Source organism: Sycon ciliatum, chromosome 12 (assembly GCF_964019385.1).
Source record: "Sycon ciliatum chromosome 12, ocSycCili1.1, whole genome shotgun sequence".
NCBI lineage: Eukaryota > Metazoa > Porifera > Calcarea > Leucosolenida > Sycettidae > Sycon > Sycon ciliatum.
The window spans coordinates 28,921,702-28,947,286 of NC_088654.1; the positions used below are offsets into that span (position 1 = coordinate 28,921,702).

Sequence of the window (25,585 nt, forward strand, 5' to 3'; positions counted from 1 at the left end):
GTTGTGGTTTTAGTCAACTTGAGCCTATACACATGCAATAGCCCCAACCAGCACTTAACTGTTTAGCAAGTGAGAACCTTCACTCACTTCACGTGTTTTGTGGAGCGCTATTTTGCTAGTAAATGCGGTCAGAGGATATACACAATGGCACATGAAAGTAGGGTACATACCCTAAAAGTTAAAACCAGTTGGTTAAAGATGCATGTAAGCCGATCAGCTGAAATCTCTGACCATTCAACCCTAGCAATAGCAAAAATTATTATGAGATTTTTGAAAAACACAAAAAGATCAAGGAACTGCAAGTTAACAGTTTCCTCTGAGACAAAAATGCGATAATACTCATAAAAAGGACACACTTCAGGCTCATTACAAACATCTTGAAAGTTTTTGTCTTCACAAGTATACTTTCAAGCCTTCTCATCAGGTGAAATACAGGCAAGGGAAAAGGAACAGGAACAGTGGATTAAATACAGTAAGAAGGTGGTAAAACAGCGCAAAAAGAAAGAAAGAAAGAAAGAAGATAGCTAAAGTAAACAGCGAAAATTGCAATAATGACACAAAGGTGCAAATGCGAGAAAACTCAATAAGCGCAACATGTAGTGCGACAACAAGAGACAACCACTGGACATACATGTAACTAACGAGGTTTTGACGACCTACCTAACAGCCTAAGTGTGAATTTGATTTGTTTCTGCTTGCAAAGGTTGGGTCATTATTGCAATTTTCGCTGTTTACTTTAGCTATCTTCTTTCTTTCTTTCTTTCTTTCTTTTTGCGCTGTTTTACCACCTTCTTACTGTATTTAATCCACTGTTCCTGTTCCTTTTCCCTTGCCTGTATTTCACCTGATAAGAAGGCTTGAAAGTATACTTGTGAAGACAAAAACTTTCAAGATGTTTGTAATGAGCCTGAAGTGTGTCCTTTTTATGAGTATTAACTGCAAGTTAGGCTATAATTTCCACTAACACCAGTTACCAAACAATCAGCTCATGCGATGACCTTGCACGACACTGACCGACAGTACTGGCGTTATACAACTTTACTGGCTATCAGCTCTAGCACATATTGGATGTGCACTCCAGCAGCCTTCGAACTTGGAAGGTTCTAAGTTATAATGATAACATAAGAAGGGGAAGGTGAGCGCAACCAAGACAAGTACGAGCTGAAAGTCTCAGCTGTGAAGGATGTTGACGGATGTACACGCATGTCAATGACGATACTGGAAAGACCATTGGACAACACGGTCAAAATAATCATGATTCAAGGACGCAAGCAACATTCCATACAACGTGTGTGGCTGAAAGATTATTATGAGATTAGGAAGAAAATTAGAGCTGCTCGCTCTTTTCAATTCACTGTGCAACAATATCAAACTCGCTTTATCAATCCTTACGACGTTTTGGCAAAATTGGACACCTGTAGTTCTGCTGCTGCTGCTGGTGCTACTGGTGGTGCTACTCCTGGTGGTGCTGGTGGTGCTACTGGTGGTGCTGATGCTACTCCTGGTGGTGCTAGTGCTACTGGTGGTGCTGGTGCTACTCCTGGTGGTGCTAGTGCTACTGGTGGTGCTGGTGCTACTCCTGGTGGTGCTAGTGCTACTGGTGGTGTTGGTGCTACTCCTGGTGGTGCTAGTGCTACTGGTGGTGCTGGTGCTACTCCTGGTGGTGCTGGTGCTACTCCTGGTGGTGCTGGTGCTACTCCTGGTGGTGCTAGTGCTACTCCTGGTGGTGCTAGTGCTACTCCTGGTGGTGCTGGTGGTTCTACTGGTGGTGCTGGTGCTACTACTGGTGGTGCTGGTGCTACTCCTGGTGGTGCTAGTGCTACTGGTGGTGCTGGTGCTACTCCTGGTGGTGCTAGTGCTACTGGTGGTGCTGGTGCTACTCCTGGTGGTGCTAGTGCTACTGGTGGTGCTGGTGCTACTCCTGGTGGTGCTGGTGCTACTCCTGGTGGTGCTGGTGCTACTCCTGGTGGTGCTAGTGCTACTCCTGGTGGTGCTAGTGCTACTCCTGGTGGTGCTGGTGGTTCTACTGGTGGTGCTGGTGCTACTACTGGTGGTGCTGGTGCTACTACTGGTGGTGCTGGTGCTACTCCTGGTGGTGCTGGTGCTACTCCTGGTGGTGCTGGTGCTACTCCTGGTGGTGCTGGTGGTTCTACTGGTGGTGCTGGTGCTACTCCTGGTGGTGCTAGTGCTACTCCTGGTGGTGCTAGTGCTACTCCTGGTGGTGCTGGTGGTTCTACTGGTGGTGCTGGTGCTACTACTGGTGGTGCTGGTGCTACTACTGGTGGTGCTGGTGCTACTCCTGGTGGTGCTGGTGCTACTCCTGGTGGTGCTGGTGCTACTACTGGTGGTGCTGGTGCTACTACTGGTGGTGCTGGTGCTACTCCTGGTGGTGCTGGTGCTACTCCTGGTGGTGCTGGTGCTACTCCTGGTGGTGCTGGTGGTTCTACTGGTGGTGCTGGTGCTAATCCTGGTGGTGCTGGTGGTTCTACTGGTGCTACTGCTATTGCGGCTGCTGCTGCTGTCAAATCATCATCATAGCTGTCAATGATAATACTATTATAATCATTGTTATTTCTGTCATCATTCTGATTGCTGCTTCAGTTGCTGTTGTCCACCATGTTCATGTGTTCTTGTGTTCTTCAGCTGAGTATATCGTCTTGCAATTTGGACGTACTTCCAGCGTTCAGTTTGCGCTGGATTTTAGCTACCCATTATGCCCATACCAGGCCTTTGCTCTGGCACTCTGTGGCTACACCAAGAAATTTGGTAAATGACCTCCTTCTCAGAGCTACCAGCGAGTAATCTCTGTTGCCTGTTGAGGTTCGAGGCCTGCTAGTTTACTAACAACATATCCAAGATGCCAATATGCTGTTGGACCATTCACAAACCCCGGTCACCAGTCTGCTAGGCATCCTATCATCAGTCTGATGCTGTTTGCTTTCTCAACATTCAGATCCGAATTAGCTCGATTGTTGTATTGGCCATCATGGTCAATGATATGTGCAGTGTTCATTTCATACAACTGTTTACGGTGTTCGTCGTGATAGCTTATACTTTGTGCTAGCCCAGCCCAGCCCTCTGCTGAAAACAAATAAGTGATGTGGATACAAGAGTATGATCAGTGCGATCCAAAGTATTACCCAAGATGTTCCCCTTGGCTTGTCACCATCGTCGTTGAGATCATTTTCGTCTCACATGACCTTATGCCGTTGTCGTAAGATCCCCCTACTGTTATTTGTCTAAGATCATTCATTCAGACTTCATTTAGACTCTATTTGAAGGATTCTCCAAAGGTTAATGGATACTGATCGGGGGAGTTTCCTGGAAGGGTGGATGAGACGGAAGGGAAGTGAAAAGGGACTAGGGAAAATACGTAACAGGCCCACTGCTCAAGGAAAACTACAGATAAAACACACCAGGGAGAAACAGAATACATGACGAGCACTAGATATGAAAACCAGGAATCCCAGTTGTGGAGAATTTATACTTTAAATAATGGTCCTTTATGAGAAACCGAAACTTAGCAGAAGATCGCTCCCTACGAAGGCTCTCAGGGAGCTTGTTCCAGACAACAGATAGACCGAAAAGAGGAGATTTAAAGAAATGGATTCCAGAACAAGGCAAAACGATAGAGGAAGGGTGGCGGCAGCTGCTGGATATGGTGAGGCTAAACTGGCTCAGTAGGGATGGTATTTGGTAGAATACATGATGAAAAATAAACTAGAGAAAGAATTTGACGACGCCATTGGAGCGATTCCCAGTCACAAAGATGATTCAGAATATTCTTGGCTGTTGTCCAAGTAGGGAACTGTTGGGTGTTACACATCAGGTAGGATCGGGCAGCTGTAGCTTGCAGTCGGTCCAATCATGTCAGCAGTCTTGTTACCCTTTTCCTGTTTTCGGAATTTTACTTTCTCAACGATAGAAATGTACATCTTGTTCTTCAAATGAGTTCCGATCAAGAATGGTTCGGATTACATCACTGTATATGCACTTGTGCACGGAACCACTTGATCCACTTCCAGGGCAACCTGTCAAGGGCGCAGCAAGTCCTGGGCGCCAGATACCTGTAGTCTGCACTAAACCCCGGGAAGTTCACCAGTGCTTCACAGCTTTAGGTCTGTGATTTTATCTAGCACACATGTTGTCGTTGGTTTTTTTTGTTTTTTTTTAATGAATACCACAGAACCATCAGATGCTGCACAGCGGGGGCGGTGGCATATTGGATGGAAGTGGGGGCGGGGAAAAAGTAACTCCTCCGACCAAATTTCTCGGAATCATCGTTACTCCTGTGCGCTGATACATAGGAGAAAAGAAACATGTGCATCCAAGAGGTAAGCACCGGCTTTGCAAACGATAATGGGGAGAACTTGAGATTGAGATAGGACATAACGATAGTAAAAGCAGTGTACCGTAGGAAGATGGAGAGAACTGATAATCGCATATTTAGGCTGAGCGAAGGGGATCAAAGAGGGGTAGAAGGGAGCTGGAGTGCGGTCAGTATAATTAGGCTGGTGTGTTGGCTGCGATGGAGAGATCATAACTTGTCTGTGGCCCACTCCCACTTGCTGCGCCGCAAGTGGTCGTTGATATCTTTCTTGAAGGTGTGCATACCTCTGCGAGAAGGGGGGGGGGACTGCAGAAGGGTAGGCGGGAGCTGATTCCACGTTGCATGTAGAGTCTATACTGTAGATAACGTGTCATGTGCGAACGCAGCGTGTACTTACTGGCTGCAGTTACCTATTACTGGCTGCAGTTACCTAGTCTAGTATAGTACTAGTACTGTATAAGTACATCATTTCGTTGGAAAGTAACTTTCGCTATATCCGTTATGGGGCACGAAAAAATGAAAGTTTGTACCAAACTAACCTTTTTTTCTGAACGTTTCGTGTGACAGAACTCGATCAAAAACGAAATTTAGTACGTAACAAGCCTGCTGGTGGAGTAATGTAACGAAAGATTTCGTTCAAATTTGTACTTATACAGCAGATCTACGAGTACGACTGTCAGCAGTGCATTTTAGTACTGTAGCTTAGGTAGATCTAGGGCGCGTTCGAATTGTCTTCATCAACTGTTCTAACAAATTGTACTTCGAAGTATAAAGAGATTAGTTGAAGTGTCCCATTAGAACGGTTTCTATCATTTTAGAGTTTTTCAGTGGAATTGTCATGGCGATGACGACGTCCGATCAGATCGACCATCTCCACGTACTACGTGACGTAGCTATTCCAAACTCTTCGAAACTAAAGTCGTAGGAGTAGGAAGCAAGTTTTTAGCTCCTGCCTTTCCATCTATGGAAAAGCCTTTCGGCCACTTTTGTAAGTATAGGTGGACCTGGAACTAGTCCCAGCCCTAATATGGTGGAGAACTCAAATATGGACCTGGCCTTGCTGCTGGATGGGGAGATTCGTGACTTGGCCAAAAAGTCAGGACTTGCAGGTGTGGACTCGTTGGCCCGACCGGACCTTGTACTTCAACTTCGCGCCATGGACATCGGCAAATCAGGTATGCCAGAGCTAGTGAGCTCTATCAGTGCACTGTCCTCGACTATCACTGCATTAACTGTGGAAATGGTCTCCCTCAGGGAGGACAGAGATAGGGAAGTTAGAGAAATGAAAGCAACCATTGATGGCCTCGTGGCGAAGATGATACACCTTGAGGAAGGCGGGAGTCCAAACCTGATTGCATAATCTACAACCCCGAGTACAACGTACAGTAGTGTAGCTAGTTCAGGTAGTACAGGGGCTGGGGTGAGGGAAACCGTCACTCGGCCTCCCCTAACGCACACTCTACCAACCGTACCCGCACTTCCCAAACATCGACACATGTACACCAGACCTCATCACGCACTGAAACACCACCGGCTGCACCAACCAGATCAACATTGGCTACAACTAGTACAAGTGAATATACGGGAAGCAGTTCGGATGGCTGGGCCGAAGTTGTACGTCGTCGGGTCACGTCCCGGTACGTGAAGCCTGTGGCCCCAGCTAACCCCAACATCCTCACAGGCGTAGAAAAAGTCGCGAAATCTGTGTTCTACGTGGGCAATGTCCACATGGAGTGTAGCGCTAACGCAATCACTGACTGGTGCAAGGACCGTGAGGTTGAGGTGCTCAATTGCAGTATTAACGAATCCCGGACCTTTGGCACAGCATATGCACGACTGACTGTCCTAGCGACGGATGAAGGCAAAATACTCAGTGCAGGATTTTGGCCGGCAACAATTAGCCACACCGTCCGTAAGTGGCGCTTTGCCGACGGTACCAACGTGACTGAACGTGGTGGTGATAGTTCCTCGTCATAATCATGTTGTCTATGCCTTCCCTCAACTTGCATGCTACCCCATTCTACCCCAGATCAGAATCCGACCTAATGCTGATAACCATGAATTGCCGGTCTCTCGTCAATAAATTAGTTGAACATTCGATTGTTCTGGAGAGCACTAAGCCAAGTATTGTTTGCCTCACGGAGACCTGGCTGTGCCCATCTGTTTCCGTGCATGTACCGGGCTATTCCTGTTTCAGAAGAGACAGACCAGCACACGAGAACAGAAATGCACACTCTTTCACTAGAGGATATGGTGGTGTCGCCGTGCTTGTCCGGACTGATGCTTTTCAACATATTCTCCACAGACCCGACCTGCAGCGTCAGGGCTGTGAATCTGCCTGGGTGGAAGTTAAGTCCCAATGCACCCCTAACCCTATTCTTGTATGTTGCATGTATGGACCCCCTTCCCAAACGGCGGAACAATTGTCCTTCTTCTCGGATATGCTGGTCGATGCTATACAGTCCTCTTGCTATGACGAGTGTGACTTCTTCCTGACGGGGGATTTTAATGCCAAACATAATGATTGGTGCTCTTCTGACTCCACCTCTACAGCCGGTACCAACCTACAGACAGTTTTTTCAATGCTTGGGCTCCAACAAGTAGTGAGTTTCCCAACATACACTTCATCATCGGGTGCCAACTCATGTCTTGACTTGTTGGTAACCAACAAACCCCGACATGTCCTCTCAGTCGACCACGCAGCTCCTCTTGGCACATCTGATCATCTGCAGGTTGTTTGTACGCTCAACTATGCATCGTGCTCGATACCACAAGCGACTGCTAAACTGTCCCTCCATCCCCAGGCTCAGTACAGGTATAAACAAGTGCCTACCCGTGTCTGGCAGGTTGTGAATGAAGACTTGTCTAGGTTGGACTGGTCATTACTTCATCGGCATTCTGATGTTGATGATGCCATTGTCCTGTTTGATGCTTTACTACAGTCAGCATTCCATCTTCATCTGTTGCCTTACAAAGTTATTCCGCGGACAGGAGACTACATTAGGCCTCGTCCTACTATGCGGGATGCATCCCGACCCTGGATCACTCCGGACCTCAAGTGTGCTGTGAAACTGAAGCGAGATTTGTATAGCATTTATAGGAAGTATCCAACCAGTGAAAACTTCATTGCCTTTAAGCGCAAGCGTAACGAAGTGAAATGTTTGTCACGTACCCTCCATTGTCAGTATGTACAGTCGGTTCATGCCACCCTGTCTTCCCATGATCGCCCTATGGCCTAGTCTCCATCAATTTCTCCGCCATCTCCGTAAGAACTGTAGTCGGGAGCCGATCCGATCAATGACAGCTTCAGACGGCACGGTAGGAACAGATCCCGCAGACATAGCAGACATATTGAACACGCAGTTTACGTCGTTTGGACTTCCTGACGACCCTACGTGGCATATACCACCACTCACCCCTTCACCCTCAATACCTGCGTCCCTCCTATCATTGTCGACTGGTACAGCCCAAGTGAGGAAATATCTCCGTAATCTGAAAACTGGCAAGTCCCCTGGTCAAGACGGAATTACCAACGAAGTTTGGAGAGCTCTTGCTCCGTCTGTTACCTATCCTGTGTCAATTATCTTGAATATGTCATTTCGCGAAGGGAAATTCCCAGCCATGTGGAAAACTACGGTAGTCGTGGCCACCTACAAAAATAGAGGACCACGCACCACCCCCAGCAACTATCGCCCTATCTCATTGCTCCCTACTTTATCAAAAGTGTGCGAACGTGTTGTATAGGACATCATTTATGATCATGTTCGCATTTCACTTTCGCCAGCACATTCGGGCTTTTGTCGGGGTGACTCCACCAGGTACCAGGTTACCCGCCTCGTGCAAGACATCCACACCGCCCGGAACGCCAATAACCATGTTGGTTTAGTTTTCTTCGATCTCGCAAAGGCATTCGACACTGTTTGGCACAGGGGTCTCTTAGCTAAGCTGCGAACAGTATATCGCATTGATGGCAAGGCTATCGGCTGGCTCTCCTCGTATCTCTCTAACCGACATCAGCTTGTACGCCTCTCAACTGTGTCATCGGAGCCTTTACCCGTTACTTCTGGAGTCCCCCAGGGTTCAATCCTTGGGCCACTGCTATTTCTCCTGTATATTAATGACCTCCTCGATATTGCCCCTGGTGTCAGCCTTTTCGCTGACGACACAGCTCTGCTTTGCTCCAATGCTTGTCCTATACGACTGCACGAAGCCATGCAAGATAGCATTGGGAAAGTTATAACCTGGATGCATGATTGGAAGTTGCAGCCAAACGTTGATAAAACGGCAGCTATGTACATTTCCCCTTCTCCCCTTTCCCTGCCACTTTGTTTTCCTTCTTCAAGTGTTGCTATTCGTATTGTTGAAGAGCATAAGCATCTTGGCGTTATTATTGACTCTAAATTGTCGTGGTCACCCCATGTGCAGTATGTCTGCAAGCGCACAAGCTCCATCCTTGGGGCTCTTCAAGCCCACTGTAGACATCTTCCTCTTTCTTGCAAACGCTTGTTTTATCGTTGCTATATATTGCCCTTACTTGACTACTGTGATACTGCTTGGTCTGGCATAACTACTACTGTATTGAACAAGCTAGAAACCCATAACCGCATGCTCCTTAAAATCTTATTTAGCAAAGATCGTCGCTTTCCCTCCGCTAGTCTTTACGAAATTGCCAAGATCAGTCCCCTTTCCACTCGACATAAGTACCACCTCTGTGTTCTCATACATAAAATATTACTAAATAAAACACCCTTGCATATGCAGGCTTATAATTGGTTCTCCGAAACACGGAATACCCGGAACTCACTCAGTCTCCCACGCGCTGCCTCCACCCTATTCACTAGATCCCCGATCTTTGCTGGCTATGTGTTTTGGGCAACATTACCAACGCAGGCCAAGACCAGCACGTCGATGGATAATTTTGTTGCTAAAATCTCTGCTCAATTATAGGTTTCATGTATATCCTGCTGGTTTGTCTCCTCCTTTGCCTTCTTTGCCTCTTATTTGTATTCTTTTATCTGTTTTACTGCTGTGGTTGGCTTTCACCATTGTCTCAGTTTTACTGGCCGTCATCATGATGTGCCATGAGATAATGATATAAATACAAATACAAATCCACCTTCCGATCGGATGAGTTTCGAGGATCTTCGTTTTTCTGAAGAGGCCAATAAGGCCACCTCTTCAGAAAAACGAAGCTCCTCGAAAAGTCAAACGGTGACAATTCGAACGCGCCCCTAGGCTAGAGTCGTGGAAATGGAAATCCAGTCGATTGACCGGGGCCGGCGCCCTCATCGCGTACAGAACAGAGGATGATCCGATGCGACCAGCATGCAGCGCGCTGCAGCATGTGTGTACTGCTTACCCAAGGCTGCATGGCCAGCGCCCTGGGGCCGCTAGACGTGCGACCAGATTTCCATGTCCACGACTCTAGATCTAAGCCTTGTTACGCTGTTTTTCGTGGTCGACTAACGCGAGTGTGGACGCGTGCTGCACTGCACGGTCAAGTGCACGTGCAAACAATGTCTGCACTTGATACATGCCTGATGTAAGTAGATCTACGCGACAATCATGATCATGTTACTGTCTTGTGGAAGACGAAGTGAAGACTGTACAATCATGTAGTGTAGACCAGGGAGTAGTAAAATACTACTCCCTGGTGTAGACAGTGTGTTAGTTGCAAGAGTCTGTACGGTGTACCACGTGTACTGTACGGTGTACCGGGTGGCAGGGTGTGGGGCCGGATGCATAAAAAAATGTCAAGTTCTGTTGTTTTCACCACAAGATGAGATCACTGCAAAGAGTGAAACATGTCGCGACGACTGAGTTGTTCACAACCCAAACTCTTCATTGTAACCTGACGTGCACTGTTATCAACTCATTTCAGTTCTAATTTTTTGTGGATTCTTCTCTCTGGCAAATGTTGCTCTTTGCTTTGAAGCAGTTGCCAAGCTGTACCTACTAGGACCTATTATGCTGTTTTCTAGCGGCATGCAGTTGCACTGGCCGTTCAGGACTTATTCGCTAGTGCCAGTGTGAAGAATAAGCTATAATGGAGTTACGTTCTACGTAGTATTGGAATGGCCGGTAGTACACCCTGTGTCCAAGTTCGCTGGAGATGCATCTGGGCCAGCCATTGGCGTGCCGGCGTCCACATGATATTCCTGTCGTGATGATGAACCGAAGACCTGGTGATTCCGGTAAGGACTTATTGTTTTTTGTATTTTTTGGTTCTGGAGCATTTTAGACATTTTACGAGTTCAGTATGTATTTGGGGTGTTTCGATTTCGAACGTTCGTAGTCTCACTCGCATAGGGCTTGAGAGGTGGAACGTCAGAAGTCGAAGAACCAACAACATCTGGATCTCCTCTACCCATTTCCCAGTACGGTGTGTTGTGGGTTGGCACGTTGTGTCGCATGGAATGTGTGGATGTTGTACAGTCGTCGCCAAAACATCCCTCCAATGCTATGCTAAGCTACCGGTAGCTGTACGGTGCACGGGCCGCATGCAGTGCTCGACTCGACTGCAGCAGGCTAGCTAGGCAGAGTGCAGTGCAGACTGCTCAGTGCTATGCTGGTAGACCCTCTCTACTGACTCCAGTACTGACTCCAGTACTGAGTCTGTAAGTGCATGCAAGCCATCATGCCACCATGAAGTACCGCCGGTGAACACGCACCATGCCAGTGCCACTGTATCCATGGCATTGGCCGGATGGTATCCATGGCATTGGCCGGATGGTATCCATGGCATTGGCCGGATGGTATCCAATTATCCATGGCATTGGCCGGATGGTATCCATGGCATTCGCCGGATAGTATCCATGGCATTGGCAGGGTGGTATCCATAGCATTGGCCGGATTTTTTGGTGACAACTGTACGGAGAGTGGGTCCCTGAGGGTCAAGGTCTAGTCACTACTGGCTGGGATATGTCACCCTGCTGCGATGGAAACCACTCAAATGTATGTGTGTGTGTGTGTGTGTGTGTGTGTAAAAAAAGACCAAAAAGTAGGGATTCACTGGCCAGAAAAAGCCACTTCATAGCTGTGTGGTGTAGACCAGGCTGAATAGTGGCGGTCAATTCTTCAGCCTTGCAAGCTGTTGAATGGTGCAATCCCAGCACAAGTTGCTATGGCTTCTGCTGTAGCATCGCTATCATCGCCTCCGGCGATGGGCGTCCAATGGTGTGTGTGTGGCTAGCAGATAGTCCCTTCGCTATCATTGCCATCGGCAATGGGCACGTTCAAGGTTCAAGGTGTGTGGATCGATACGAATACTGAATCCTACTGGATACAAAGGAAAAAAGTTGTCATTTATTCTGGTCTGGCTGTGACGTAGTACTTCCCAGCCCTATTGTCCGCAGTCCTGTTGATATCCTAAAGAGGAAATACCGCGACCCAGTGCTCCTGTACCATGTGTCTATGCTGTTCCCATATTCATCATCATACAAAACAGTATTGTTTCACGAGCTGCGACTTGCCCCAGGAAGATCATGATATTGCTTTCAAAGTTGAATTCAAACCCAACAAAAGTCTTTCGTTTTGTTTACTGTGGAACCCAGATAGGATGTACCCCTCTGGGAGTGGACAAAAGTACGTACTATCCAATGTACATGTACTTCTTAGCCAAAGTTGACCTCTGCGGCCCCACCAATACCACACATGTGCAATATGCCAGAATTCTTGAAATTTATTATCATTTATAGCAAAAAATATATCAAAATTTTGAAGGACGCTTCACGCAGCTTCATTACACTTGAATAGTTTGCAGGCAACCTGCCTACACTCAAGAGAGCACAGCATTTCAGACAAATCCATTAGAGGTATTGTTTCAACGTTTCGATCTTCATGACCATCATCAGGAAACGAAATATATGTACGTGGTTAGTGCCACCAAACCAGGCTTCCCACACTGCAAACAGCCTCCTGTGCACTGTCAACACACTAAAGTAACTGTCAAGCGAACCTGTCATGTGTGCAGGTTTACAAGAATATGGTATAGCAGGCCACGCCAGGTCTGTGAGCACCTGCTGAAAGGTCTGCCATACACGAGTTGTACGTCAGAGTACGTCGTATCTGCACACGTATCCGCACACAATTGTATATGTGTTTATTAAAGGAATCTCTGTGCGATGAAAAAGGACTGTACTAAGCAGGTGTATGTCTTACCTGGGTATGTACTAAGCAGGTGTATGTCTTACCTGGGTATGTACTAAGCAGGTGTACGTCTTACCTGGGTACTGTAACTATACAAATTTTCGGCAGCTATTTAATTTCGGCTATATTCGGCACCGACCCAAAACGCCTAAATTAAATCGCCGATGAAATTTTTCACAGCATCTGTCGCACTATACCATGCCCTCTACCCCACGCCGAAAATAAATCGCCGCCGAAATGTCAAAAATCGTGAAGTGCCGAAATTTTGCAGCGCCGAAATTTTGTATATTTACAGTATGTACTAAGCAGGTGTATGTCTTACCTGGGTATGTACTAAGCAGGTGTATGTTGTTTTTGTTGTTGTTGTTGTTGTTGTTTATTTTACTTCGCAGATTCTAACGAGCAAGTTGCCCAATAACAAGAAAGCGAAGACGATGTCTTACCTGGGTATGTACTAAGCAGGTGTATGTCTTACCTGGGTATGTACTGAGCAGGTGTATGTCTTACCTGGGTATGTACTAAGCAGGTGTATGTCTTACCTGGGTATGTACTGAGTAGTAGTAGTAGTAGTAGAATTTGTTATTTTACTAGGGAACTCCCAACAGGCGCTGCCTTTTTACTGGGAACCCTAGGAATGACTTGGTGCTTGTGACAAATGCAGAAAGGGGCTTAGCTTGACGACATCCAGGTGGAAGCATGTTCCATCTGTCTGCTGCCAAAAATGAAATAGCATTCAGGCCGTGACGAGACGTAGATCTGGGTAGGTCCAGAGCGGCTGAAGCTTCACCGCGGGTAGCAGCATTTGTGCGGCATGATGCAGAGCGGGGGGTAAATATCGTGCTTAAAAGAGGACTGGTGCAACGAGATAGACACCTAAAAACAAACACAAACAGCTTCAAGTTTACACGGCGGGAGAAAGTATACAGGTTATATTTGGTGAGAATGAAATCGATAGATGTATACTGATCATGGCCAAACACTTGCCTTAGGCACCTATTGCTGGTTGACTCAAGTTTGTCTCTGAGTTTAGCAGACAAGCAGTGAACATAACATGTGACTGAGCAGGTGTATGTCATACCTGGGTATGTACTAAGCAGGTGTATGTCATACCTGTGTATGTACTAAGCAGGTGTATGTCATACCTGGGTATGTACTAAGCAGGTGTATGTCTTACCTGGGTATGTACTAAGCAGGTGTATGTCTTACCTGGGTATGTACTGAGCAGGTGTATATCTTACCTGGGTATGTACTGAGCAGGTATATATCTTACCTGGGTATGTACTGAGCAGGTATATATCTTACCTGGGTATGTACTGAGCAGGTGTATATCTTACCTGGGTATGTACTAAGCAGGTGTATATCTTACCTGGGTATGTACTGAGCAGGTGTATATGTCTTACCTGGGTATGTACTAAGCAGGTGTATATGTCTTACCTGGGTATGTACTAAGCAGGTGTATATGTCTTACCTGGGTATGTACTAAGCAGGTGTATATCTTACCTGGGTATGTACTAAGCAGGTGTATATGTCTTACCTGGGTATGTACTAAGCAGGTGTATGTCTTACCTGGGTATGTACTAAGCAGGTGTATATGTGTTACCTGGGTATGTACTAAGCAGGTGTATATCTTACCTGGGTATGTACTGAGCAGGTATATGTCTTACCTGGGTATGTACTAAGCAGGTGTATATGTGTTACCTGGGTATGTACTGAGCAGGTGTATATGTGTTACCTGGGTATGTACTAAGCAGGTGTATATCTTACCTGGGTATGTACTAAGCAGGTATATGTCTTACCTGGGTATGTACTGAGCAGGTGTATATGTGTTACCTGGGTATGTACTGAGCAGGTGTATATGTGTTACCTGGGTATGTACTGAGCAGGTGTATATCTTACCTGGGTATGTACTAAGCAGGTGTTTGCCATACCTGGGTATGTACTAAGCAGGTGTTTGCCATACCTGGGTATGTACTAAGCAGGTGTATGCCATACCTGGGTATGTACTAAGCAGGTGTATGTGTTACTGGGTATGTACTAAGCAGGTGTATGCCATACCTGGGTATGTACTGAGCAGGTGTATATGTGTTACCTGGGTATGTCTTACCTGGGTATGTACTGAGCAAGTGTATATGTGTTACCTGGGTATGTACTGAGCAGGTGTATGCCTTACTTGGGTATGTACTAAGCGAGTTCTACTGTATGTAGCTCTCTTTTGTTGTAACAAGAAACTACAAACCTCAAGAATAGATAGTGTTGTATCATGATGTAATGCATTACGTAGCCATGCAAGAGCATGCGCGAGATACGCATCTCGCAGCTGCCTACTTTCATGCAGGATCCTTTAGATGTCGTCGTTCTTATGATTTGCCTACAATGGCCAAGTGAGAATATAATCCTATCGTAAACAACTAACTTGTTTACCCCGAAACATGGTGTCAGAAGTAAACCAAATAAACGCCCTAGAATTGTCGCAGTAGCGCCACCGGTCCAAGAGGTAAAATGGCAGAAGCAGCCGGATTTACCCCGCCGTCGATGGATTGGCAAGCCGCAGATTTACCTGACGAATTCGAGCGGTTCCAACAATACTGCCTTCTAGTTTTCCAAGGGCCCTTTTCCGACAAGTCCGACAAGGAAAAGGTCGCCTATGTCATGCTATGGATCGGGAGAACTGGTGTTGATGCTTTCAATAGTTTCGAGTGGGATAATGCAAGCGACAAATCCAAAGTAGCTGCCGTCTTCAAGAAATTTAATAAGCATTTGCAGCCACGGGTAAATGCACGACTGGCTCGGTTTGAGCTTCAGAAATACCGCCAGCAACCCGACGAGTCTGTAGATGATTTCTTTGCGAGGTGTAAGAAGAAGACGTCCAAGTGCAAGTTCAGGGACGCTCAGGAGACTAACGATCGCCTGATAGAACAGCTAATCGTGGGGACGAAGCACTCGAAAGTGCAAGAACGCCTGCTGGAGGGTGGTAGTGATTTGACTCTGGACGAAGCGCTTGACAAGGCCCGTACTTATGAAGCAACACAGCGCCACATGGAGCAGCTGTCCACCGCCACCAGCAGCAGCCGTCTACCTGAAACGGTTCACGCCATTTCCAAATCTGTGGGACACGCAGACTGCGGCAAATGTGGACGAACCCACCACCCAAGCAAGTGCCCAGCGCACGGCTCCACCTGCAACAAATGCGGGAAGGCGAATCACTGGGCAAACGTATGCCGTTCGCAGGGGAGAGACGAGGCACATGGAAGGGGCCAGCAACGCGGACGCTGGCGCCAGAGGAGCCCCAGCCCGCGGGAGCGCTACCCCCAGAGGAGCCCCAGCCCACGGAGACGCTTCGACGCACTGCATTTCGACGCCGTCATCATCGACAGCGTCGAGCGTCACCAACCGCCACTAGAGCGAGAGGTGTTCGCGACCCTCAATGTCAGCCTGGACAACACCAACAGACCGGCCACCTTGAGAGCCAAGGTGGATACGGGCGCCCAGGGCAATATATTGCCGCTGAGAGTGTTCTGCCAAATGTTTCCACAGCACGTCGGACCAAACAGATACCCAAAGCCGAAGTCCGTGAAGCCGTCAAGTACCACCCTTACAGCGTACGGCGGATCCAAGATAAAGCAATGCGGAACCCGTCCTATTCCGTGCTCTTACGATGGCAAGAGTCAACTCGCTGACTTCTACATCACGGACTGCCCTGGCACTGCTATCATCGGCCTCCCGACAGCGACAGCCCTGCAGTTAGTCACGCTGAACTGCGCTGTCCAGGAGAAGCCAGCGAGCATCCGAGACAAGGACGACCTGATGAAGCAATACCCGAAGTGCTTCGATGGCATTGGGAAATTCCCAGGCAAGTACCACATCACGGTGGACCCCAACGTCGTCCCGGTTGTACACCCTCCACGCCACCTCCACGCCATCGCACTGAGAGACGAGATCAAGACTGAGCTGGAGGACATGATCCAGAACGGCATCATCACCAAGATCCAGGAAGGCGAACCAACAGCGTGGGTGAACAGCCTCGTGTTCCGCCTCAAAGACAATGGCAAGCTACGCCTGTGCCTAGACCCCAAGGACCTCAATCACGCCATCCTGCGAGAGCACCACGTGGTCTCCACCATTGAGGAGATCACCCGGAAGTTGAGAGGTGCCAAAGTGTTCTCGATCGTCGACGTCAAATTTTGGTACTGGAATGTGGAGCTCGACGACGAATCCAGTTACCTCACCACCTTCAACACACCATTCGGGCGCTACAGATTCCTTCGCATGCCATTCGGCCTCAAGATGTCGCAAGATGTCTTCCAAGCAAGGATCGACCAGACGTTCGAAGGGTGCTCAGGCGTCACCGGCATTGCAGACGACATCGTCACATACGGGACGTCAGACGAGGACCATGATCTCAACATGCACCAGATGATGGTTCGCTGCGAACAATCTGGTCTGAAGTTGAACCCAGACAAATGCCGCATCAAAGAGGACAAGATCAAGTTCTTCGGCATCATCTGCAGCGCTGACGGAATACAGCCCGACCCGAAGAAGGTCTCAGCGCTGAAGCAGATGGAGCACCCCGAGAACGAGGACGAGCTCCAGACGTTCCTCGGGCTAGTCACGTACATGAGCCCGTTCATACCGAATGCCAGTACACTGACCGCGCACCTGCGTGAGCTGACCAAGCCAGATACACCGTTCGCCTGGACAGACAGCCACCAGCGCACCTTCGACAAGGTCAAGGCCGCCATTTCGACAGAAGTAACGCTCAGTTACTTTGACCCAGGCAAGGCAACGACACTACAAGTCGACGCTTCCATGAAAGGTCTCGGCGCCACTCTGCTGCAGGACGACAAGCCTGTTGCATTCGCCAGCAAGAAGCTTACCGAGACGGAGTCTCGCTACGCCAATATTGAGCGTGAGCTCTTAGCTGTCGTATACGGGTGTGAAAGATTCCACACCTACCTATTCGGTCAGTCATTCACAGTAGAATCCGACCACAAGCCGCTGGAGTCAATCAAGCTCAAGCACCTCCGCGCAGCCCCGCCGCGTCTACAGCGCATGCTGCTGAAGCTGCAGCCGTACGACATGACCATCAAGTACCACCCGGAAAGGACATTCCGATCGCAGACGCGCTATCCCGACTGTCGCCAGAGGAAACAGAGCCAATTGAGGACCTCGACGTCAGTGTACAAGCCGTGTTCCCGCAATTCAGCGATGCAGCGATGACGAGGATCCGCGAGGAGTCGGCTAAAGACGCCGAGATGTCAGCACTGAAGGAGATGATCTTCAGTGGCTGGCCATCAGAGAGGAGCGCGGTGCCGGCAATTCTGCTCCCGTACTGGAATTTCCGCGACGAGATGAGCACCGAGGACGGTCTCATCCTGAAGAGCAGTCGCGTCCTGATTCCCCCGCCAATGAGGGGGGAAATCCTCAGCAAGCTGCACGCCAGCCACCAAGGCATAGAGAAGACCAAGCTGCGAGCCAGAACGTCCGTCTTCTGGAAGGACATCAACAAGGATATCGAAGCAACTGTCTCATCTTGCACGACGTGCCAGCGCCACCAGAGCAGTCAAGCCAAGGAACCACTGGTGCAGCCCGATATTCCGCCAAGGGCATGGCACACCTTAGGCACGGACCTGTTCTACCTCGGCGGGTCAGAATACCTCATTGCCGCCGACTACTACTCCAAGTACTTTATCACCCGGAAGCTGCCTGCCGGACAAGCGACCAGCAGGGCCATCATCCAGCACCTCAAGGAGATTTTCGGTGAGCACGGCATCCCAGCCGTGCTGAAGTCGGACAACGGGCCGCAATACAGCAGCCATCTGTTCGCGGAGTTTGCTGCCGAATATGGATTCCGCCACAGTACGTCGTCGCCACATCACCCGCAGAGTAACGGGTTTATCGAATCGCAAGTCAAGATCGCTAAGAGAGCTCTCGAGAAGGCAAGGGAGAGCGGGACCGACCCGCACTTAGCACTGCTGTGCATTCGCGCCACCCCAGTGTGCCAGGGCTTACCGTCGCCGGCCGAGATGCTGTTCGGTCGTCAGGTACAGGACAACCTGCCTCGCAAACACCAGCGCGACACTCGGGACGAGGCCATCCGACAGAAGCTCGAGGAACGGCAAGACCAGCAGAAAGTACACCATGACCAGCGAGCGCAGTCTCTCCGCCCCCAAGTTCCTGGTCAGCACGTCGGCATCCGCAGCCCGACCTCGCACCTGTGGGAACCTGGTATCGTAACCCAGTCTGTCAACGGGCCACGGTCATACATGGTGCAGCCTGACCATGGGACAGAAGTGCGGCGCAACCGTACCCACCTCAGAGAGAGGCGGGTCCACTTCCCGCCGGATGCCAGTCTCGCAGGCCCTCAGCCGCCGAGTGACGTGCCGTCGCCGTGGAGCGACGTTAGCCAGTCTCAGCCGCCGTCACCGTGTGACGTCAGCCAGCCTGCTGAACCTGCCACCCAGCTGTATCGAACACGGTCTGGCCGCGCAGTCGCACCCAGGTCAATCCTGGATGTGTAGGGCCAGAGAGGCCTCATGGACCTGTTCGCTTATGTCACAGTAGCTGAGGTGCCATTGTTTTATTGTACATAGAGCTATTGTTGGATACTATGTCTCTGTATTGTTAGCACGCCGTCGTGTGCCATTCATGATTGTTACCTTGTACATAGAGCTATTGTTGGATGTTATGTTCTATATTGTGAACACGCCATCATATACGTACGGTATGTTATGTAGGTTGTTAAACTGATAAACTCCTTTATGACGAAGGGGATGTTGTATCATGATGTAATGCATTACGTAGCCATGCAAGAGCATGCGCGAGATACGCATCTCGCAGCTGCCTACTTTCATGCAGGATCCTTTAGATGTCGTCGTTCTTATGATTTGCCTACAATGGCCAAGTGAGAATATAATCCTATCGTAAACAACTAACTTGTTTACCCCGAAACAGATAGTACATGGTGAAGCTACTAGAGATGGCGGGAATCACAGCTATGTTGGTGAAACTGGTGTAACTCCGCCGACATGAGGTCTCGGCTTCAATGATACTTCAGTATACCAGGGGTGAGGACCAGCAGAGGAAATGGACAGTGGAAAGAGTGCATTGTATAATGAAGCAAACATGGTTAAACTAAGATTGAAGAGAGGAACCAGGGTGCAATGGGAGAGAGTATTTGGGGGGGGTCAGACTGTATCGATCGAATGCCAGTCTTGGCTGCTGAGAGACCTGCAGGCACCTTCCTTGAACGCCTGCATGCGCCTTTTTGTGGGAGGCTCACACATCACAAGAGCAGTGGATTGTCGCTTCCATTCTTTGATCAAAAGCATCTTGGTGCATTGTGCATTGTGAAAAGAGTAAACAGTGTTATGACCATTGTGAAAAGAGTAAACAGTGTTATGACCATTGTGAAAAGAGTAAACAGTGTTATGACCATTGTGAAAAGAGTAAACAGTGTTATGACCATTGTGAAAAGAGTAAACAGTGTTATGACCATTGTGAAAAGAGTAAACAGTGTTATGACCATTGTGAAAAGAGCAAACAGTGTTATGACCATTGTGAAAAGAGCAAACACGTGTTATGACCATTGTGAAAAGAGTAAACAGTGTTATGACCATTGTGAAAAGAGTAAACAGTGTTATGACCATTGTGAAAAGAGTAAACAGTGTTATGACCATTGTGAAAAGAGTAAACAGTGTTATGACCATTGTGAAAAGAGTAAACAGTGTTATGACCATTGCAAGGCGGAACTGAACACTTAGAAGTACAGTCAACTTGGCTAATAACGACCCTAGGATAGAACGACCCTAGGATATAACGACAATTCGCTAATAACGACCCTAGGATATAACGACAATTCGCTAATAACGACCCTAGGATATAACGACAATTCGCTAATAATGACTGCGGATATAACGACAATTCGCTAATAATGACAGAATTTCCATGCCCAGAGCAAAGTCCTATCTAACTGCAATACATACTGGTAATGAGACTTCGGGTATAGCGACACTTCGCGAATAAGGACACTCTTCTAATGTCCCACCGAGTGTCATACGCAAAGTTGACTGTTCTTGCTATCTTTGCCGTACACCATAGGGAAGTGAAATATGTGAGTGGAATAAGTACTTACTCTTAGCATACACTCTTGAGGAGTGAAAGAGTACTTACATCTATTGTACACCACTGCGGAGTGAAAACAGTACTTACATATATTGTACACCACTGCGGAGTGAAATAAGTACTTACTCTTAGCATACACTCTTGGGAAGTGAAAACAATACTTACAGCTATTGTACACCACTGCGGAGGGAAAACAGTACTTACGACTATTGCACACCACTGGAGAGTGAAATAAGTACTTACTATTATTGTTAGATACCTCCTGCCATACAATCTACCTTTCCCAAGCTGGCCTACATGCACCCCGTATAAACTCGGTCTCACCTTTTGTTCCGTTGGCTTAGGTAGCTACTTGCGCGCCCATATTTGTCATAGCTACCGAGGCTCTTTATCTTGCATTCTCCCTCAAGTGATCTCTGTCCCTCTTCCATAATGTAGTCGTTTCCGGTTTGTCTATGTCTCCGTCTCTTCGTCTCTCTCTAAAAAATGTCTTCCCACCTATCTGTGCTCGTTGTCTGTTGTGTCCTGAGAGTATCACCCATTCAGTATATCAACATTATCATACACCCTGGGGAGGGAGATAAGTACTTCGTGTGTGTGTGTTTGTGTGCTTGTTTTGATTGTGGTTGTGGCGGAGGAGGTGATAGTGGCTGTGATGTTAGCGACAATGTTTGCAGATTTTGTTGTTGTGCTATGGTGGCTGTGGCAGTGGCAGTGGCAGTGGCTGTGGCAGTGGCAGTGGCTGTGGCGGTGGCTGTGGCAGTGGCAGTGGCTGTGGCAGTGGCAGTGGCAGTGGCTGTGGCAGTGGCAGTGGCAGTGGCGGTGGCTGTGGCAGTGGCAGTGGCAGTGGCTGTGGCAGTGGCTGTGGCAGTGGCAGTGGCTGTGGCGGTGGCTGTGGCAGTGGCAGTGGCTGTGGCGGTGGCTGTGGCAGTGGCTGTGGCAGTGGCAGTGGCAGTGGCTGTGGCAGTGGCAGTGGCAGTGGCGGTGGCTGTGGCAGTGGCAGTGGCAGTGGCTGTGGCAGTGGCTGTGGCAGTGGCAGTGGCTGTGGCGGTGGCTGTGGCAGTGGCAGTGGCTGTGGCGGTGGCTGTGGCAGTGGCTGTGGCAGTGGCAGTGGCAGTGGCAGTGGCTGTGGCAGTGGCTGTGGCAGTGGCTGTGGCGGTGGCTGTGGCAGTGGCAGTGGCTGTGGCAGTGGCAGTGGCAGTGGCAGTGGCTGTGGCAGTGGCTGTGGCGGTGGCGGTGGCGGTGGCAGTGGCAGTGGCGGAGCTTGTTTTGGAGTTGTTGATGGTTACTGTGATGGCACTGCCACAGCCAGGGTGCTCATAGTAATGGTGGTGACTGGGGTAGTGAGGGGAGGGGGAGAAGGAGGGCATCGGGGAGTGCAATCCGCATGGTTAATTCTTGTCATGACGTCTCTGTGGGACTTTGTGTGAATAATAGGAGCAGAGACTGACAGAGCTGTATTCCTATATGCTTATATGTGTGTGTGTGTGTGTTGTGTCCATCATTCCTATATGTTTGTGTATTCCTCTGCAGACCGACGTGCTTTTTCGTCTACTATTCACAATGCAGTGCTGCCTATCGACAAGCCGTAAGTACAACATGCAGTTGTTCATGGTAAAGTGCAGCACACCACACTTTACATGTATGTGCAAGGTCATGTGACCGAGTACACCCAACACTGTACATCATGTGTTGGCTACGAGTACACCCAACACTGTACATCATGTGTTGACTACGAGTACACCCAACACTGTACATCATGTGTTGACTACGAGTACACCCAACACTGTACATCATGTGTTGACTACGAGTACACCCAACACTGTACGTCATGTTTTGACTACGAGTACACCCAACACTGTACATCATGTATTGCCTACGAGTTCACCCAACACTGTACATCATGTGTTGACTACGAGTACATCCAACACTGTACATCATGTGTTGACTACCAGTACACCCAACACTGTACATCATGTGTTGACTACGAGTACACCCAACACTGTACATCATGTGTTGACTACGAGTCCACCCAACACTGTACATCATGTGTTGACTACGAGTACACCCAACACTGTACATCATGTGTTGACTACGAGTACACCCAACACTGTACATCATGTGTTGACTACGAGTACACCCAACACTGTACATCATGTGTTGACTACGAGTACACCCAACACTGTACATCATGTGTTTACTACGAGTACACCCAACACTCTACATCATGTATTGACCACGAGTACACCCAACACTGTACATAATGTGTTGACTACGAGTACACCCAACACTGTACATCATGTGTTGACTACGAGTACACCCAACACTGTACATCATGTGTTGACTACGAGTACACCCAACACTGTACATCATGTGTTGACTACGAGTACACCCAACACTGTACATCATGTGTTGACTACGAGTACACCCAACACTGTACATCATGTGTTGACTACGAGTACACCCAACACTGTACATCATGTGTTGACTACGACTACACCCAACACTGTACATCATGTGTTGACTATGAGTACACCTCACACTGTACATCATGTGTTGACTACGAGTACACCCAACACTGTACATCATGTGTTGACTACGAGTACACCCAACACTGTACATCATGTGTAGACTACGAGTACACCCGACACTGTACATCATGTGTTGACTACGAGTACACCCCACACTGTACATCATGTATTGACTACGAGTACACCCAACACTGTACATCATGTGTAGACTACGAGTACACCCGACACTGTACATCATGTGTTGACTACGAGTACACCCAACACTGTACATAATGTGTTGACTACGAGCACACCAAACTCTGTGCATGGAGTGTCATTTATGAGTACATCAAATCCCTGAACATCATGTGTTCGTGACATGTGCAGGTAATCATACGAAATTTACTTATAATGATGCTGGCGGTCTTGTCTGTATTAAATATATTTTGTTAATATGTCGGTAGTTATGTTGATGGTTACTGGATATGTTAATGGTTATGCTGATATGGTTGATGTAGGGTATATTGATGATGCATGCACATGTGCTGCTGGCACTGGTGCCGGTACTTACGCAGGGCCAAATACCAACAATGAACTGAACGTAGATCAGCGGGAGGGGGGGGGGGGGGGGGAGTTACAGCGCTAAGACATCACAGTTTGCATGGCCCATGCTCTATCATGACATACACATGAGATATGAAGATTTCTATTCCGACCATGGCTTGTTTGTTATGCATGTGTGTTCTGTTTTACTCTGCAGACTGATGCGCTAATCTATAAAAGAAAAGTGGACTGCATCGCCATTATGTAAGTACAACAATACAAACCAAACACTATACATCATGTGTTGACCATGTGACCAGACACTGTACATCATGTGTTGACTACGAGTACACCCAACACTGTACATCATGTGTTGGCTACGAGTACACCCAACACTGTACATCATGTGTTGACTACGAGTACACCCAACACTGTACATCATGTGTTGACTACGAGTACACCCAACACTGTACATCATGTATTGACGACGAGTTCACCCAACACTGTACATCATGTGTACTACGAGTACACCCAACACTGTACATCGTGTATTGACTACGAGTACACCCAACGCTGTACATCATGTGTTGACTACGAGTACACCCAACACTGTACATCAGGTGTTGACTACGAGTACACCCAACACTGTACATCATGTGTTGACTACGAGTACACCCAACACTGTACATCATGTGTTGACTACGAGTACACCCAACACTGTACATCATGTGTTGACTACGAGTACACCCAACACTGTACATCATGTGTTGACTACGAGTACACCCAACACTGTACATCATGTGTTGAATACGAGCACACCGAACTCTGTGCATGGAGTGTCATTTATGAGTACATCAAATCCCTGAACATCATGTGTTCGTGACATGTGCAGGTAATCATACGAAATTTACTTATAATGATGCTGGCGGTCTTGTCTGTATTAAATATATTTTGTTAATATGTCGGTAGTTATGTTGATGGTTACTGGATATGTTAATGGTTAATGGTTATGCTGATATGGTTGATGTAGGGTATATTGATGATGCATGTACATGCACATGTACATCATGTGTTGACTACGAGTACACCCAACACTGTACATCATGTGTTGACTACGAGTACACCCAACACTGTACATCATGTGTTGACTACGAGTACACCCAACACTGTACATCATGTATTGACTACGAGTACACCCAACACTGTACATCATGTGTTGACTACGAGTACATCCAACACTGTACATCATGTATTGACTACGAGTACACCCAACACTGTACATCATGTATTGACTACGAGTACACCCAACACTGTACATCATGTGTTGACTACGAGTACATCCAACACTGTACATCATGTGTTGACTACGAGTACACCCAACACTGTACATCATGTGTTGACTACGAGTACACCCAACACTGTATATCATGTGTTGACTACGAGTACACCCAACACTGTACATCATGTGTTGACTATGAGTACACCCAACACTGTACATGATGTGTTGACTAAGAGCACACCGAACACTGTACATCATGTGTTGACTACGAGTACACCCAACGCTGTACATCATGTGTTGAATACGAGCACACCGAACTCTGTGCATGGAGTGTCATTTATGAGTACATCAAATCCCTGAACATCATGTGTTCGTGACATGTGCAGGTAATCATACGAAATTTACTTATAATGATGCTGGCGGTCTTGTCTGTATTAAATTTATTTACCAACCACACAACAAGCCGACCTGTTTGGGAGCTATTACGCGTTGTATTACCAGGAGATAGGCAACAATTGCCGCATACAATATGCAATATTCTGGTCCAATGCCAGAGCTAGTATTGCAAGCACCGCTGTGCGTTAGTATGGCCAATGCCGACACTAACTGGGGCAACAATTGCCCGGCGAGAATTCAGACGTGTCAATACACGAG

At 47.9% G+C, this 25,585-nt stretch overlaps 1 protein-coding gene and 1 long non-coding RNA gene across 2 annotated transcripts in view; both read left to right on the top strand.

Moving 5' to 3' along the window:
• The window catches only part of LOC135828377 (tubby protein homolog), a 33,562-nt gene extending 30,330 nt beyond the window's left edge, over positions 1 to 3,232 (top strand). The window contains exon 11 of the mRNA XM_065340829.1: positions 2,644 to 3,232. Within this exon, the coding sequence (XP_065196901.1) occupies positions 2,644 to 2,774 (131 nt within the window). The 3' untranslated portion in view covers positions 2,775 to 3,232. The remainder of the gene's footprint in view (positions 1 to 2,643) is intronic.
• A 9,637-nt stretch (positions 3,233 to 12,869) lies between these two features.
• Positions 12,870 to 23,916, top strand: LOC135828244 (uncharacterized). The gene is made up of 3 exons (XR_010555605.1): positions 12,870 to 12,925; positions 22,133 to 22,187; positions 23,870 to 23,916. It is a non-coding gene; the product is annotated as an uncharacterized LOC135828244 (long non-coding RNA).
• Positions 23,917 to 25,585: the final 1,669 nt, after the last annotated feature.